Here is an 18,551-nt window from a genome sequence, read left to right on the forward strand (position 1 = left end):
ATGACAAAGGTGCTGTCTTCATTGAGTTCACGCCATTGTTCATTGGACAGCATGAATATTCTAGCAGTTACCGTGGAGTTCCAGAACCAAGGTCCCAGGGTTCCTGTGAGAAGCTGGCATATTATAATTATGATCTGGGACTCTGTAACATCGAATCTATGCATAAGGAAACAAACATTTCAAAATAGCTTTACTCAGAGCTTCTGCTAAAGAGCCCTACTAAAACAGGTAACAAAGCGAGATTTAAAATGTAGCATTCTCCTTATAAAGACATCTAAAGTTTCAACAATATGATTTATACAATACTATCGTCCTCCCATGCATACATGGACATTTCTTACCCAAATCCAAATAGTAGCAAAGCATAAAAATTAAAACCATAACACTGAATAAATGACTTGTAAATCGGCAGCTGGAAACACTAGGACTAAAAACACAAGTCAGCTCTCAATGACCTAGGAATGGTGACTACTGCTTGTCAAATAATCACACCGTCTGGGAGGTAGGTACCGTGAGCGCCAGGACCTATCTGGACAGGCCTGTGGTAAATGCTTCCCAGCAGCCCCAATGTACAGACATCTGAGTGTTTGGGAAACCACGGACACCTCGCATCCCTTCACTACCCCACACTCACCTCGCCTCTACCTCTGCTCTCAGTAACATCAACACATGAAGGGGCAAGGGCGAGTGGGGAAGGGTGACCTTTAGGAATTGGTTAGAGCAAAAATCAAAGTGGCCTTTTCACTGTTCTGCTTCCTGATCATCTTGAGTCCAGAATCTTATCCTCTCCTCTTTCTCTTCCCTTAATTCCAGCTGTCACTCTCTACTACACTGGAAACGTTTATTAGTGGTCAAAGTAAATAAAACATCCAATTCAATCGCTAAAACAATTTTGGTGATAAGATAAAAGCTAGTTTGGGGGTGGGGGTGGCCGGGGAGAGGTCAATGGGGGTAAAAGGAGGCTCATGTAATACTTTAAACAATAAAGAATTTAAATTAAAAAAAGAAAAAAGCTAGTGGTTTAGAACAGGCTCCAAATAAAATGGGCACAATCAAACCTAAGAACCAAGGAGTGCTAATGACCAGGGCCCACAATTTCACCTGCTGATCTGGACTCCAAACTGCACTCAGGTTTTACATTCATATAGTTGCTTTAGGATATTATCCATGATTTTTTGATAAAATGGGCAGAGTCCAAATGAGTGAATCATTGCTGAGAAAAAAATACACGGGAAAACCGAAACTAAAGGGAAATCTTTGGTGTTCAATAATCCACGTGATAAATCTTAAACATTTACAGATCCAGATCCTATCAAGGCATTCGACAAGAAGTTTCCTCATTTCCAATGCACAGGAAGTGGATCAGACATTAATAGTTTTTAATGACTAGGAGGTTTTCAACTATTTATTCTTTAGAGCAGGGGTGGGGAACGTCCAGCCCTCAGGCCATATAAGGCCCGCAAAATCATTGGGTCTGGCCCTGTCAGGGGAACCGCAGGCGGGACCTGAAATTCAATAAATCTAGGAGCTTTTTTCATAGCAACATAAATTTATATTAAGTGAATAATACTGAGCAAACGATGTTATAAACATCCAAATGGCCCTTGGCAGAAAAAACGGTTCCCTAGCTCTGCTTCAGAGGTTACCTGGGTAAGAAGGTGAACTGGATTTGTCAGGCTACCAATAGAATACATAGCCTATTAATTTTTTTTCATTTAATTATAGAAAAAAAATGTAATAAAGTGAAGAAAAATACTCTACCTGCCATAATTATAAGTAATAAGAACTCTGGAAGTAATCTTTGTAAATTTAATGGACTCACAGAAAGAACCTTAGATGTCACCTAATCCCAAACTCTTATACATTAGAGAATGAGGACCATGAAGGTTAGGGCCTTGCCCAAGCTGATGTACAGAGGAAGCCATTTGGAGAGGACACTTGAGGCAAGAAACACTGGCCTGAGTTCAATTTACTATAATTACTTTCTTTTTTTTTCCTCCTGAAAAGGTAACTTCAGAGTTGTGGTTTTTTTTTCCCTAGCCAGTTTGGCTCAGTGGATAGCGCCTCGGCCTGTGGATTGAAGGGTCCCAGGTTCAATTCTGGTCAAGGGCACATGCCTGGGTTGTGTCCGATCAATGATTCTCTCTCATCATTGATGTTTCTATCTCTTTCTCCCTCTTCCTTCCTCTCTGAAATCAATAAAAATAGATTTTTTTTAAAAAAAACAAAGGTTTTTTCTGAAATGATAATTTAAGACAGAGTTCTATCTTAAAGATTTTTTAAGGCCCACGGTTTGCATAAATATAGTTCATTAAGGATTGTTTAGGGTTTCTAAGCATTTAATTTATTAAAATGATTCTACACAGACATCTACATGTTATACATTAAAAATACCTGGATACGGAGGGTTTAGACCTTAATGTGAACTCTTGCATTTAATATAATTGACAAACAATTAAAAGAATATTTTACAAGTGTTTACAAATGAGCTTCAACTCATAATTCTTATCTTCTCCCACGGACTCAATCCTTCTACGAAGTTCTAGCCTCTAAACCTATTCCCTCCCCAGCCTTTCCTATCCAGGCTTATAATAACGATCCTGACGGGCTCAGCTGGCCTGGGAGGGTCCGATGAGCAGTACTCATCCACCAGCTCCACTTGCTCAGACCAGACGCACCGCCAGGACAGGGCCCTGGGTACGATGTGGTGGGTACTGCTCCCACCGGCCACTCACAATACCTGACGCTGAGTGGAAATTAGTTAGTAATGGATGAATTACATTACCGGGCCTCTTTATTCAAGGTACTAAGAGCACATTTAACAGGAACTAAAAATAGTGACATTAGGAGACTAAGGAAAACAAATACAAATTTCTAATTTGGCAAACATTTTGTTTTATAAGGTTATTAAAGAGATAGCAACCTGAATTTATGGTATATAAAAAGAAATCCTTGTGATTTTTTTCACGTATGTGTGTAAACATCAAAATAAAATAATTAAAATAAGTATTTAAAAATAAAATTCCTAAGGGGCCTAAGGCTGCTTCCACTTTCCTCTGAATAAGAAGAAGGGATTTTTAAAAATGTCTTTATTCAAACTACATTTGAGGGTTGCCCTTGCCCTTCCTTCCTAATTAAACAAAACAAACTCTGGCTTTCTCCTCCACGACACAGACTTGGCTTCCTTAGACATGTTCCTCTGCTACCTGCTCTCGCAGAACATGGGAACGCCAGCATGGCGTTTTTAGAACTTCTTTAAAAATACCGTTATTACTCCGTATGCCCTGGCATTTGGAAAAATATCTTCTTAAATGTAAAGCACTGGCAGCGTATTTCCAGGAAGGCGGTAACTTACTTTTAATTTAAAAATATCAATTCAACGTTGCCTTAATGTGGATGCAGGATTTCAGAAAATAGTATACAATTTTCCCAAATCAAAACCAATCCCTTATAATACTATTTAATTTAAATGAGATGTTAAACGCAAACTGGCCTCAATATCTCACTGTAATTTTCACACCACTGTAAGGCAGTGCCAGTCGCTCCTGTCTTTACCCTACTGTCCTCTCTAGTCGACTTCCTGTGTATGCTGGGACCTTACCCATTAAAAATTAGTGGGAATTAACTTTTACAAAATATAAAACCCTCCCTCCTTTGAGCCACGTTCTCTCTTGCTGCTTCCCACCACAGCCACCCATTCTGTACGTGGCCTGCGCTAGCTGTGCGCTTACGTATTCCTTTCACGTGTCACCCCTACAATCTGGCTTCTGCCTCCACTACAGAGAAACCACTCTGCTGGCCTCACACTGCCAAATCAATGTACACTTTTCTGTCCTCATTTTGAGTCTTGGCAGCATTTAGCATTGTTCTCTTTCAAAATCCATTCCGGTATGCCTCCTCCTACTCCGCTGTTCAATTTCATGGGCTTCTTTCTAGGCTTGCTTTCTATGTTTTCTGCTATTCTTGTCCTATCCGACGTCTAAAATCCCCCATATACATCTTCTAGATGGAACTCTCCCTTCAAATAGGCTCCTCCGGCCTGGCCAGGTAGCTCAGTTGGTTGGAGTATCGTCCCCAGGCCAAGGTTTGGGGTTCGATCCCTGGTCAGGGCACATACACGAATCCACCAATGAATGCCTAAATGAGTGGAACAACAAATCAGTGTTTCTCTCTCTCTCTACCTCCCTTCCTCTCTCTCTCTCAAAAGGCTCCTTCTCCTGTAGTGCCTTCTCTACCTTCCATCCACCCACCTGAGAAGGTGATCTGGGAGCCATGCCAGTCTCCGCTCCCTCTCACTCTCCATATCCAGACAGAGATGTCCTACAGTTTCTACCTCTAAATCTCCAACCCCCCCCTTCCTCTTCCACAGCAGTCTCTGTGCGAGTTCATTCCTCACATTCACTGTGCTGATGCCTCCTAAGGGGTCTCCTTCCTTCTGTCACGGCCCACTCCAATCCACTCATCAGAATGCTGTCAGACTGACCCTGCGTTAGGTCCTGCAAAGGTTCCCCACAGATCCAGCATCAAAGCTCACATTTCCGGGCAGGACAAAGGCCCTGGATTTTCTGGGTCTTCTCCAGCCCTAGCTCCTGCCACTCCCCTACAGGCATCTGATGCGCTAATGATGTGGCGCCACCAGGACAACGCTAAGACTGGAGGACAGAAAGCTGTAAGAGCAAGTCATGCCCACAAACACCATCCATTTCCTCCTCCCCTGCTCCCAGGGCTTTCCCTTCCCTTCCCCGGGGCTCACACCATGTGGGTGATGCTGCTTTACTTAAAGGGGAAGAGACTACCTTAGGGCTAGGTGACAGACACCTTTTCAAAATAAGGGCCTGAAAGTTAACTCTGAGATCATACCACAGTTTGGAACACAAACTGTGTGAAATCCAGATAGTAAAAAGTACCATCACTTAATTAGGGCAAACCAAGTGATCGTAGAAGTCTGAGGAAAAAAAAACATTGGTACATAATATTTTCAAACAGTGCTTTTTAAAAATAGTATCAGAAATTTTAAATATTTTCTGAGCACTGATCATTTTTTTTTTTTTTTAGCACTGATCATTTTTAAACTGCTGATGAATGCATACAGTCTTCAATTGGACACTCACATCCTATTGTCTCTTATAATAAAAATAACATCTTAAAATGGGTCTTAAACATGTTTTCTAAACCCCTTTATTGAGACATGTCTCTTAGCTAATATCCAAAATATTAATAATTATTTAGTTACTGTCATAAGAACATCTTAAATTATATTTAAATAAGTTTAGCAAAAGTCATCTCAACTAAACTTGTAGGGAACACCTGACTTTCTATGAACTCTGTATTTTTCAAAACCTCAACAACTAAATTCATTATGGATCTAATATTCAAAACTCCATTAATGATTCATCTTAATTAGAGACTAGGTTAAGATGCTCTATCATTTACCATCAGATCTTTATTTTGACATTTCATGATGTATTCTGAGTCTTTTTTCAAGTTCTTTCTCTTTTAATCTTACACCATGAAAAAAATAAAAGATTAACTTGAGCAGTATAAATAGGATCTGTGATACTTAATTAAACACTAGTTGGTCAATTCCACCCTTAACCTCATTCCAAGACTGGTTTACTCATTAATATTTATGGATCACTACACTGAACTATTCACTTTGAAGTTTGAAGGAGTTTTTGTATTTTTTTAAATTCTTAGGCATTTTGTTGGCAGTAATAACCTATATGGTGTGCTCACGTCAATCAAATTACCAAGAGTTTATATTTTTATAGATTCATAAATAAAACAATGTGAAAAGAATAAAACCTTATTAAGCTACGATATTTAGAAATTAGAGTTGCTCTTTGCTCTTTTTAAGTATCTTTTTCTTTCCTGAAAATGAATTTTCATAGATGAAAATAAAACACAGGCCCGGCTGGTGTGGCTCAGTGGTTGAGCGTTAACCTATGAACCAGGAGGTCCCAGTTCAATTCTGGTCAGGGCACATGCCTGGATTGCAGGCTCGGTCCCCAGCAGGGGGCATGCAGGAGGCAGCCGATCAATGATACCCTCACATCATTGATGTTTCTATCACTCTCTACTTCTTCCTTCCTCTCTGAAATCAATTTTAAAAAAAATCAAAAACCAAAAAAACTGTGATAGAAGGACACATAATGGAGACCCTTAGGTAATGGCTAGAATAATGAGGGTTCTCAACTTCTTTCATTTACTAAACTAATTTTGTAATTTGACCAATACCTAATATTCACATACCTATAAGCAACATTCTTGTTGCTTGAAAGATAACAAAATAACCATTAAGTGCTACTTACATTCCAAATCGCAATGTTCCAGAAACATATGTTTGCCAGTGCGCACAATAGAACATGAACGTCCCAGCAAAACAACAAAAGAACATCCAATCGGGATTTGTCCCCAGTTGCACCGCAATACAAGTTCCAAGAACCACAAACACTGCAAAAGAAAGATCACAATGAACACCTGAACAATCTGAACAAAAAAACACGGAGCTGACCGGTTTGGCTCAGTGGATAGAGCATTGGCCTGTGGACCGAAAGGGCATGAACCTCAGTCGCAGGCTCCTCCCCAGCCTGGGCCCTAGTTGGGGCGAGTGCAAGAGGCAACCAATCGATGTGTTTCTCTCTCCAATATTTCTCTCTGTCTTTCCCTCTCTCTTCCACTCTCTCTAAAAATCAATGGAAAAATATCCTTGAGTGAGGATTAAAAAAAACAAAAACAGACACAAGAAGGCCCCACACTCAGCTGAAATGATTTTAGAGGCAAAAGAAAGACGCTGTAAATGTACAATCTCAGTTATCAATGATAAACAAGAAAGGATATAATCTTTTACATTATAGTTTATCCTGTAATTTCTTCTTTTTTAAAAAAATATATTTTTATTGATTTCAGAGAGGAAGGGAAAGGGAGGGAGAGAGAGAGAGAGAGAGAGAAAAACATCAATGATGAGAATCATTGATTGGCTGCCTCCTGCACGCCCCCCACTGGGATGGAGCCAACAACCCGGGCATGTGCCCTTGACTGGAATTGAACCCGGGACCCTTCAGTCCGCAGGCCAGCGCTCTATCCACTGGGCCAAACCAGGTAGGGTTGCCTGTAATTTCAATCTTTTCTTTCTCTACACCAGCGGTCCCCAACCTTTTGGACCTCACGGACCACCAGTGGTCCACGGACCACCGGTTGGTGACCCCTGCTCTACACACTTAGCGAAACCTAAGTTTTTGAAAGCAACTAAAATACTTTAGCATTTTTTTTTTTTTTTTGGAGTATTCTCCCAACTTAGTGATAGTGTACTAGTGAGCAGTAAAAAAAAATGACAAGGCAGAGTCAAAAAGAAAGAAAAACTAGCCTGGTCGGTGTGACTCAGTTGTTAAGCATCGACCTATGAACCAGGAGGTCACAGTTCAATTCCTGGTCAGTGCGGTCAGGGCACATGCCTGGGTTGCAGGCTCAATCCCCAGTGTAGGGTGTGCAGGAGGCAAGCCGATTAATGATTCTCTCTCATCATTGATGTTTCTCTCTCTCTCTCTCTCTCTCTCTCCCTTTCCCTTTCTCTCTAAAATCAATAAAAATATATTTTTAAAAAATAAAAGAAAAAAATAATTCACAAAGGGACCTACTTGTTTCAGATGGATAGCCATCTTTTCTTACTTAGCAGATATCGTTACGGACTTCCCTATAAAAGTTTCGAACTCAAACTACAGAGCAAAAATGACTATCACTTAAAATAAAACAGGATACCTTATCATTCTGCTGTCAGGATACATAGAAACAGTAACTTTAACGTGCACCCACATCTGCAAATCTGAGTCCACGAGGGAAAACTATTGAGGGTTTTGTTTTTCTTTTCAAATATTTTCATTGCTATGCCAAATGACAAGAAACCAACTACAGAACTAATTAAAAGTAAGTGTGTGGGTGGCGGTGAACACTAGCTAGAAACTGTCATTTAGTTCCTAAATCTCTTGTTTTGCCCTCTAAAAAAGTACTGAGATATTACTTCACACACAGTACAAATAGAGACATAGCACCTATAATCTAACTACAGTAACTCATCTATCGCTAGCACATTAGTGTGTTTTTCTAGTTCTTTTCTCATAGTTGTACCCCAAATCTACGATATAATTTTAAATGTCTACAAAATATCCATCTAAAGACTAGGAATTTCCTAGTCTCCCACTATTGTGCTCACATCTATAATTTATGAGATTTTTTTGATGATGACAACAAGGCCCTAAGATTTTTTAAAATAACTGGTGCCAAAACAATAATACTTCCGGTTAAAAAGAACTTTAGTGGAAATTAATATAAATTCTAAATTTCCCAATACAGCTAATAATGAACAAACATTAACCAGTTTTACAGCTTTTTGGAAATACTAAAACTTTAACCATTATACCACCATAAACCTCCTAGTTATTCTAACATTGTTCGTCACATCCCCTTTGTCACTATTAATCATTAATATTTAAAAAAATCAATAGTACCTGTTGATAGTGAATCACAACCGTGATCAAAAAGTTCTCCCAAAGGAGTACTGCTATTGGTTCTTCTCGCCTGTTTCCCGTCTATGGCATCCAAAGACTGGTAGATGAAAAGGCCACACGCACAGGCAATATATGCCCACAGAGGTGCCTGCGCAATAACACAAGAAAAGCAAGACTGTTAAGACACGCTCATTACTATGGTTGCTAATATGCTTTATCTTCATTTTCCAGAGAAGCACTACTGGTTGGAAGCTCTGGAAGAGAAGATCAGGGTACTACATAATGAAAAACATTCTGAAACCATCTGAACTGTAAAAGAATTAAATTCCTTAATTAGTACCGGTGCTCAAGCAGAAACTGGATTACACTTCCCAGGGACATGACAGAAATCCCATGATGGATGAGACTCAGTAATTTCTACAAGATTCTTTCTAACCTTTAGATTCTAAGAGTCAATGAATGAATAATGTAGTACCATGTTTCCCAAATTGTATCTTTCAAGATGTTTACAGGTATTACATGGAAAAACACACACCTTCCATGCTAAACTCATGTGGGAAACACTGGCTTAAACAAATCCATCCTAGCCCTAGCCCATTTGGCTCAGTGGATAGATTGTTGGCCTGCAACTGAAGAGTCCCAGGTTCGATTCCGGTCAAGGGCACATGCCCGGGTTGCGGGTTCCATCTCCAGTAGGGGCGTTGCAAGAAGCAGCTGATCAAAATGATTCTCTCTCATCATTGATGTTTCAATCTCTCTCTCCCTCTAACCTTCCTCTCTGAAATATAAAACAAAAACAAAAAACATACAAACTCAGTACAACTGGAAGGCTTTTACTGGAATTGACCCACCTCCCTGTTGTTCTTCTGTATCTCTAAAGATGTGGGCAATCTGGACCAAATTCCTCTGGAAGTAGCTGTCAGGACCTCAAGTAAGCTACTTGTAAAACAGCTCAAAGCACAGGTAATAAGGAATCCAAGGACAGCCCGTCTGGTGTGGCTCAGTGGCTGAGTGTCAACCTATGAACCAGGAGGTCATGGTGCGATTCCAGGTCAGGGTACGTGCCCAGGTTTTGGGCTCCATCCCCAGTGTGGGGCTTGCAGGAGGCAGCCGATCCATGATTCTCTCTCATCATGGATGTTTCTATCTCTCTCCCCCTCTCCCTTCCTCTCTGAAATCAATAAAAATATTTTTTTTTTAAAAAGAGAGAATCCAAGGACATACTTGTGGAGGAGGAGACTAGTTCATGACAGGTCCCGGCCTGACCACTGCAGGGCCTGCTGGCCAGGTTCAGATGGCCCCGGGCCAGAACAGAGGTGGCTTCCGGGAAATCCCCTCCTACTGTCAGCTGGTTCCTGGAACTGGCCATTGACCTGCCCCTACCGAGTGGGTCACACCCGAGTAACCCTCTCCATCCTGCCCTGTTCTACGTAAGCCTTTAGTGCCTGCCCTGGGAACCGTCCCCCATCATATGTAAAGTTAGACTGGCTTTTGTTTCATAAGTTTCCGGACTGATGTAAAGTACGATAGTTAAGAAAATGAGGAAAAACCAGAATATGTCCATTCAATCTGTATGGACTGGATTTGTGTAGTCAAAGAGGAATTAAACTAGTTATTCAAGGATGAGGGGGAAATGAGCTCTGGGGAAAAAAATTCAACTATGAATTGATGAAAACAGAAAAGGATAGATGATGACAAATTTCACCTGTAAGGACAAATCATATGACACGACTACTTAGAAAATTGTTATTTCAAGCTTAAAACAGACAAGAAATGTGTGCCCATTATGACGCATGGTTCAGGGTCACTTTTAACACCTTTAGTTGAGAACCCCTTCTATTTTCTTGGGTTCAGTGTGACCAACCATTCTGATTAATACGGGCACAACACACGTTTGGTTCTTTCCTCTGCCTAACTACCGCAGCTCACTTTCTGACAAGGACATTTTAAAACCAAAGAAGTACCTATTGTGATGAAGGGTCCTGGTTTCAGTTTTGGTTTTAAGTAATGAGCTCAGAGGGAAACAGAGGAAGCAGCAGTAGACGCTGCGTCTGAGGTGGCCCCGGAAGGGCGTCCCCAAGCAATCCCATGCTTCCTTTCTGAACGGCAGCCACGGCAGGACACAGAGCAGGGGAAACATGACACTGACTTTTTCTTACACTTCTCTCGTCTTTTAGAATCACCGAGATATCGGAGGTCTACCAGCCACATGTGTTTACGGGAGAGAAGAGCGATATTCAACCATCGCCCTGGAAGGAAGAGGACAACAGTCTGGATATGACTGATGTACAGGGTGCACTTCGCTACTGCAGACTGCTCTCTCTGATTATTTTTAACTTTGCTAAGACTGTATTCAGCCATCCCCCCCTCCCCACCCCAAAAAGAAAGAAAACTCTTTTGTAAAGAATTGAGATTTACTGATTCTAAAAGGGGCGTTTTACGTATTAATCCCCACTAACATTAATTTACCTACCAGAATCAGAGTCCACCCTCTACTTACGGTTTCTCGTACCCATAGTGTATGAGGTAGGTTGCAGTAGCAAGTTTTATTAAAATTATCTTATGTAGCAGGATATTTGAAAAGAGTTGGCAAGAAGTTGTCAGAGTATCTGATCTTTAGCTAGACTGACCTAGAAACCCCAATGACGGTGTTGCTGGTATGTAACACATGTGCGTCATTGTCATGAAGAAATTCCTTACCTGCTCTGTGGCTGTAGGGCAGTAAAAGACTAATAAGACTGTCGTGCAGATGTTTATGGACAGCCCGATGATGGTGATGAGGTTCGGGGCGATCCAGGAGGGGACTCTTCCCACGAGCCACTCCCAGTACCCCTGCATCAGGGGCTCCAGCAGGGACCGGCCGGCACTCTGGTATCTGTGCTCTTCCAGCCGCTTGAGCTGGTGCCTGGACAGGGGTGGCGTGGGCAGCTGAAACAACTTGTTCAACACACACCCTGGAGTGCTCATGTGCCCGAAGCCCACGGGGGACTCCGCGCGCGAGTCCCCACATCGTTTCCTGGACGACCGCTGGCCACTCATGGACTCTGCTTTCTTTTATTTGGAGAGAATAATTTATCTTGCTTTACAGCTTTTGGTGGCTGGTCTTTACCTGGGGGGGGCGAGGGGACAAAAGTTTTGTCAGCCATTATTTACATCAATGTCAGTAAATTAAAAAAATAAAAAGTCAAACTGGTAATAGACTTTCAAACCGGGACCAGAAAAGCGGGGTTTGCTTTTCGTTTTAGTTCTTATTAATGGTGCTTCCTGTTCCCTTACAGTGTGACTTCAAAGCTCATGGTCTTTTTTACCTCACTGCCTTCAGTACTACAATGGAACAAATCCTATAAGTGATCGAATCATTTCCAATACACGAAAACGGAGGTCCAAAGGCACACCCCAAGAGCTAGCAAATGAGTATTTACATCGTGGGTCTGAAACTAGATTTTTTATTTAATGCTGACAGTTAACATTTATTGAGCACTTACTATGTACGAAAAACTTTAAGCATGTTTTCATGTTTCCCATATTAACTCATTTAATCCTCTCAACAAGCCCAGAAGGTAAGGACTGTTAATTATACCTATTTTTACAGAAAGTGAAACTAAGGCAAAGAGGGGCTGATTTCCTTGTGAGGTCCAGACAAACACGGGCTTCCTGTTTAAGCTAAAATAAAAGATAAAACTTCTCGCCAGTAGAAAAGGATTCCCTACAGACAGTATGCCAGGTGGGGGTCAACAGCAATGAAAAGGTGACTTTCAGAGGGCAGATGGTATCAGCAGTGTGACCGAGGAACTGAAGTGATAAGGAAAAAGGCCACATGAATTGGTGATGACTGTTCACAGAGGACTTTGAGTTTAATCCCTGAAGTACGTGACTCAAAACACATCAGAGATAACATAATTATTGTTATTAAGCAGTGTAAGATAATAATGACGTGTATTTTCAAGATTAATAGGATAGATATATATTAATCAGAATAGAGATAGTGAGAACATTTAAAAATTAGTATGGCTCCGTTGATTGGAGTATTGCCCATACAATGAAAGGTCACAGGTTGGATTCCTGATTAGGGCACATACCTAGGTTGTGGGTTCAATCCCTGGTCAGGACATGCTCGGGAGGCAACCGATCAATGTTTCACTCTCACATTGATGTTTCTCTCTCTCTCTCTCTCCCTTCCTCTTTCTTTAAAATCAATAAAAGCATGTCCTTGGTTGAGAATTTAAAAAATAAATAAACAAACAACAATTAGTATGGGGATTTCAAAGGTTTGAAGTGGTGAGTGCCTAGAGTAGGTTGGTAAAAATGGAAACATGAAAGACAGTCAAATCTTTAAGTAATTTCTATTTAAAAGGAAGAGTCAAGAGAAAGCACTTTGGGACTAGAAGGAGCAGAGGAAAGAAGTAATCAGCAGAGACTCATGGTCCCACTGTGAACAGGGCTTGGGAAGAAGAATCAGCGGGTTATGTGGCTTTTGGTGGCGGGTGGGGGTGAGAGAGGACCTGGGGCTGAGGGTAGGAAATACAGATGTGCACCTTTTAGGTACAGGTGTTTCAGACAAAATCAAATGACTGGGAGTTTGGGTCCGAGATGAAAATATCGTTATCACTTTAGAAGCTAAAGTCTAGTTTAAGGCTAAAAAGTACTAAAGTTCTCGAAGGGATTAGGTATGGAGAGAAAATGAAACAAAGAACCTTGTGGGAAACTCACATTTAGGGAGCAGGAGAAAAAGAAGCCATAAGAGACTTGAAAAAACAAAACAAAACAAAAGGAATAATCTTAAGTAGTGGCACTGTACCAAAAGGGTGCACACTGATCTTCTGGTAGAGAGATACCCAGAACGCTCTGTGACATTCTCAGAAATGCCGCACCACGGGATACAGAATGTGATCCAGGGTCTAGGACATCTCAACAATGGATCTAGTATCAAAACATGTCCAGGACTTCTTGCCTCTACTACCATAAGTAACAAATTCCAAAATTTCAATGTCACAAAAGATCTAAAGTGGCATCCAGAATCCCAATCAGTCATGGAGCTTGATAACTGTCTGCGCGGAAAAGGGGCCACATGTTAAACCCGACAAGCCCAGGGGAGGCCTGCATGGTGGGCCTTGCAGACTCAGGCACCAAAAGTAACCACACAGGATGGTCTGAGCATAACTAACCGCAGGTCATGGTGGGTAGTCACAGCCTAGGCCTGTAGCTTCCTTGACAGAAGTCAACCTTAACTTTAAGTGAGCTTGTCTACTGTCTTTTTGCATCTAAAATAACATATCCTTGGAAGGTCTCCTTTTCCAGACCCCTCAGGGCACTCCCACTGCAACAGAGCACAGACCACAGAACCCCTCATTGTTATCTTATTCCCCCAAAACCATCTCTATGTACAATAAATATTAATTGTTAACTATCCTATACTCACCAAAGTAAAATACTGTACGTGTCGCTACGGTTTACTCTTCATCCACTCTCAGAGATTCCCCAGCTTTGCTATCTCCCACCTCCCAAATCTATTACCAATGAGTTTCATGAATCACCCCCCCCCCCCCGCCCTTTGATTCTCATGTATAAAATAAGCAGCAAAACTACCATTCTCTGGAGCATTTTCTCAATCTGTTGAGATTTCGCTTCCTGGCAATTGTCAGTTTAAATTCATAAAAGTTCTCAACAGGTTTGGACATTTCTTAAGTCGACCTGTGTCACAAACCAATTGATTACAACTGTAAGCAATACTTATATAATGTCCAACAACTGGTTACAAGATCGTTTTAGATCAAGTGACAGACTGATAACCACCGAAATACTTAGCTTTATAGTAAGCCAGCTTTTCTATAGTCACACTTAGTATGCGTTTTTATATTTGGTATGCTCTCATGGGATTCCACTTAAAGCTGGAACAGAAAGTTTAGCCAACTTAACCTGTATTTTATTATTATAGTATTCCCTCCCCCTACCCCCCCTTTTAAAGGTAACATATTGAGGGTGCTGGCCCACTTTTGGCACTAACAGCTACAAGCAACCGATCCTAATGGTTTTAAGTTTGAGCGTTTGGCAGGACTGTATGATAAACTGATACTTTTCCTTCTGGGTGTTTTCCCTTGCTGACCTAGATTTTTTTTTTTAACCCTCTATTGCTCCCTTGGAAAAATCTTCATTTTGACAACGTTTCTAGTTCTAGCCACTGTCTAATTCACCCAGGGGGGAAAAAGGCAAAAAGTTTTTGAACATTTCAATTTGGCAAGACTGTCTCTGTGAAGCTGTTAGCAACAAGATTGCAAACACACATTCAGATACATGTAGCCCCTGACATGCTATGCTTTCAACACCAACACACAACCACAGAGGTTGCGCTCACTGCCACAGTCCCACCTCTCTCCATCACACCTAAAATGCAGAGGCTATTGACAGGAAAATCATCTCAGGAAAAAATAGGAGCTTCTGAATTTTAGCAAATGAAAAGCATGCATATTTCAAGAGGGCAGGACAGGGTAGGTGACTACAGTAGGAAGATCAGACTATAGGGAGAGAAAGGAGATAAGGACGTGGGATGGAGATATGGAAAAGAGGAACGAATATCACAAAAAATTATTTCAGCCACGTAGGATTTTTATCTAAGCCAGGTCTATGGCCAAAGGATGAGAGAAAATATTTTCTTGCCACACTACAAGGAACTAAAAAAGAAAAATATGACTTAGAAAGAAATTAAAATTATTGCTGGCTAGAGAAACCTAGCTACCAGTCCTAAGTTTTTATGAGAAAATGGATCCCAAGTTCCAAATGCATCCGGCCAATCTCTCAGTGCAGTAAACAAGACAGACACAGTCCCAGGTCCCACATCCAATGGGAAAATAACTAAAGACAGGTAAACAAGCCACTAAGATGACACATTGTGATCGGTGCTATGACAAAAACAAAGTGTGGAGCCAGAAAACAGGTGAGGGTGCGCAGTGTGAATAAGGCGGCTGAAGTCTGGGAAGAGGCAGCATGGACCCCAAATCCAAGAGCAGCAGAAACCATCCACAAAGAGGGAACCGGCCCTGAGGCAAGAAAAGCCTTATCTCGTCCAGGTACCTTTGAGACCAGTATGGCTGGGCAGTGGTAAACCAGAGGGAAGAGTTACTGTGGTGATCACTTTCCAACATATACATATACAAAATCAGCATGTTGCACACCGGAAACCAGCATCATGTTAATATAATGTCATATAATTGTGTCATATTTTAATATACGTCATTCATCAAATGTTATATGTTAATAATATCTCAATTAACCCCAACCCCCCCCCCCCCCAATAAAAGAGTGGAATACAATGACGTTTGAAAAGCCAGACAGTGCAGAGGCTTATGGTCCACAGCAAGTAGTTTTCATCCTGATGTTACGGAAAGCCATCAAGGAGCTTATAAAGAAACCTGTCATTCTGTAGCACAGTCTCCTTGTTAACTGAGGATATGTTTTCATAAATCATCATAATAAAAGTGAATGTTTTAAAGTAAAACATTCCCACCCCCTGGATAACACTGATCACAGGCCTATCTGTAGCTATTGCAACCTCTCCACTTCTAATCAGCACAGCCCCCTCCTCTGCTATAACCGTTCACAGCACTTATCACACTCTAAACTTTTTTTGGTTGTTGTCACTGGTGGTGGTGATGGTGTTTTGGTCTTTCCCCACCAGGGCTGTAAGCCCGTGGAGTGCAGGGGCCATATCTGTCTTAACTTTTTTTCCCTCCAAGATCTCATAGCATACCTAACGTTAAGTAGGCCATTAGTTCTCATTTGTGGAACAATGAGCAAATGTGATTCATCTAGTGTTTAATGATCACTTAGTGGTTCTAGATCTAGACCTTGAGGAAACAGAAAGATTGATATGCCATCCCTGCCCAACCAGCTGAGTTATAACATGCTGTGAACAAACTCCTGTGGGGGTCCCGAGGAGGGGGCCCAGGTGGTCTCACAGTAAGTTTTCTTTGGGCAGGCATGAGTATTTTTATGGGAAAAGTCGAACACAGGGCCCTGGCTGGTGTGCTCAGTGGTTAGAGCGCCAGTCCATGCACTGAAGGGTGGTGGGTTCGATTTCTGGTCAAGGGCACACATATCTGGGTTGCAGGTTCCTTCCCGCCCAGGGCTGGGGTGCATGTGAGGCAACCAATTGACGTATTTCTCTCATATCAGTGTTTTCTCTCTATCGCTCTCTCTCTCCCTCCTTCCTTTCCACTCTCTCAAAATCACTGGGAAAAACCCAACAAAGGTACAAAAATATAATCTGCGATATGTAATGGATACCTTCACTACAATTACAGACCCTTTGTGCACCTTAAATCTATGATGCAAAACATCTGTGCTTATAGCAACTGAGGATAATGGCATGCAGCCGACATTATTCCTGTGCTCAGCACTGGGGAACATCTGACACGCACCACACGAGAAAAGGAATCTCCATTGCTCAGCAGAGCATAAGGTAAGCTTACACAATACCCAACCTGCAGTGGGAGAGTCCAGAATTCCCTGCTCCCATGCCTAAGTGTGCCAAGTTTTGAGCTGCACTGATTCAGCAATATGTTTACTAGTACAACCTTTCACAGATACTGGTGACTACACAGCTCTTTCCAACCTTTACGGCACTCCTAAAGGAAAATTCTCATGGCCAACACAATTTGGGAGGCAGAGCAGATTAAAAAAGCAAGAGAAGAGAGAGAGAGAGAGAGAGAGAGAGAGAGAGAGAGAGAGAGAGAGAGAGAGGGAGAGAGAGCCAACAAGATCAGTGGATATCATTCAGCATTATTTAACAAGTGGTACACAAAACAAGCTAGCAAAAACAAAAGCCTTTTCAGTGGACTTGGAAGCAGAAACAGTACTGTGTGATACAATTTAGATCTACTGTTTTGCTGAAGTGAAATCTTGCATTCCTTAAAACCAGGAAACAACTTCCTCCGAGAAGGGGGGACAGGAGGGGAAGCAACAGCCCGGCATTTTATAGATTTTCCTATTCCCTTAAAAACCACAGCACAGCATGACCCTCAGAAAGAGCATCACCAGCACTTTTAGCCAGCTTGAAGGAGTCCACTGCTGCCTAGAAAACACAGGGCCAATGCAATAAAATGTAATTGGGGTTGTAAAAAAGTTTAGAGTTACATATCAAACACTTAATGGTGTTTATAATGTAAACTTTAAGAGAGATTGGTTGTGGGCGAGGAAGGAGAATACATTTCTAAAACGATCGTTGTAAATATTCAGTAATAATCTATTAAGTGGACAACACATAAAGACGCCTCTGTCGGAGCAGGTTCATACAAGAGGCAGATTTATCGAACTTATTTCTTACCTGGGAGGGGCGTAGAGACCAGCTGCACAGGGGGCTGTGGCTCATGTTTCTCAGCACAGACCACAAGTGCAGCAAAAGGCTTTAGCTAGAACCTCCCTCTCTGGAATTTTATGTGAACGGCATAAAATGCTGGAAATGTCCTCACCACAGCCTGACCGGTGTGGTCAGTCCATTCAATACACTCACTCAACACATTCCTACTCGTTTTGGAGCAGAAACGGAAGAGTTTCTGTTCACAGCCGAGATGAGACGCGAATCGTGGTTGAAAGGTAACTTTTGCCTGCCGTCTTAATAGGCACTCACTCATGAACTGTGACTTCAAGCAAAATGATACGTTCGATCCCAGTGATGCAAAGGGGCCAACACGCCAAGCCCCGAGGGGGAGAAGAGTGAAGGCGGCTACATGCAAAGATCCCATTCACCCAGCGCCCCTGGGAAGCCAGGCGAACCAGCAACCCTCCTGCCGAGCCCAGCGCCCCAGCAACCCCGGCGGGCGACCTCGGGGCCGGTCACTGCGCTCGGACGCTCCTCCAGAAGTTGCCGACCCAGAAGCGTGGCCCATCCACGAAGCACCGGTATCACGTTCCAAAGGGAAGGAAGCCCCGCCCGGCTCAGGGCGCACCGCGGTTCGGTGTCGACCCAACAGGCAAGGTCGGCTCCGCGCGGGCAGCGCCCCCAGCCTCCGGTCAGCCCAATCCCGGTCCCCGAATTCTCCCCTCCCCGAACTC

General features: G+C 42.2%; 2 protein-coding genes across 5 annotated transcripts in view; both read right to left on the minus strand.

The window, feature by feature from the left end:
• Window positions 1-18,551, minus strand: part of LOC132221370 (acidic mammalian chitinase) — a 147,592-nt gene that overhangs the window by 73,553 nt on the left and 55,488 nt on the right. The gene's annotated exons all lie outside the window — the stretch shown is intronic.
• CEPT1 (choline/ethanolamine phosphotransferase 1) overlaps window positions 1-18,551 on the minus strand; it is a 32,454-nt gene that overhangs the window by 13,484 nt on the left and 419 nt on the right. For 2 of the 4 annotated variants that reach the window (XM_059675191.1, XM_059675193.1), the window contains exons 2-5: window positions 11,205-11,613; window positions 8,505-8,652; window positions 6,312-6,453; window positions 72-156 (exon numbers count right to left, since the gene is read on the minus strand). In XM_059675191.1, coding sequence (XP_059531174.1) covers window positions 72-156; window positions 6,312-6,453; window positions 8,505-8,652; window positions 11,205-11,543 — 714 coding nt within the window. In that variant the 5' untranslated portion in view covers window positions 11,544-11,613. Of the gene's footprint in view, window positions 1-71; window positions 157-6,311; window positions 6,454-8,504; window positions 8,653-11,204; window positions 11,614-17,823; window positions 18,516-18,551 lie in introns of those variants that run through there. The other 2 variants (XM_059675192.1, XM_059675190.1) reach the window with 2 other exon arrangements.

This window comes from Myotis daubentonii, chromosome 18 (genome assembly GCF_963259705.1).
Source record: "Myotis daubentonii chromosome 18, mMyoDau2.1, whole genome shotgun sequence".
Classification (NCBI taxonomy): Eukaryota; Metazoa; Chordata; class Mammalia; order Chiroptera; family Vespertilionidae; genus Myotis; species Myotis daubentonii.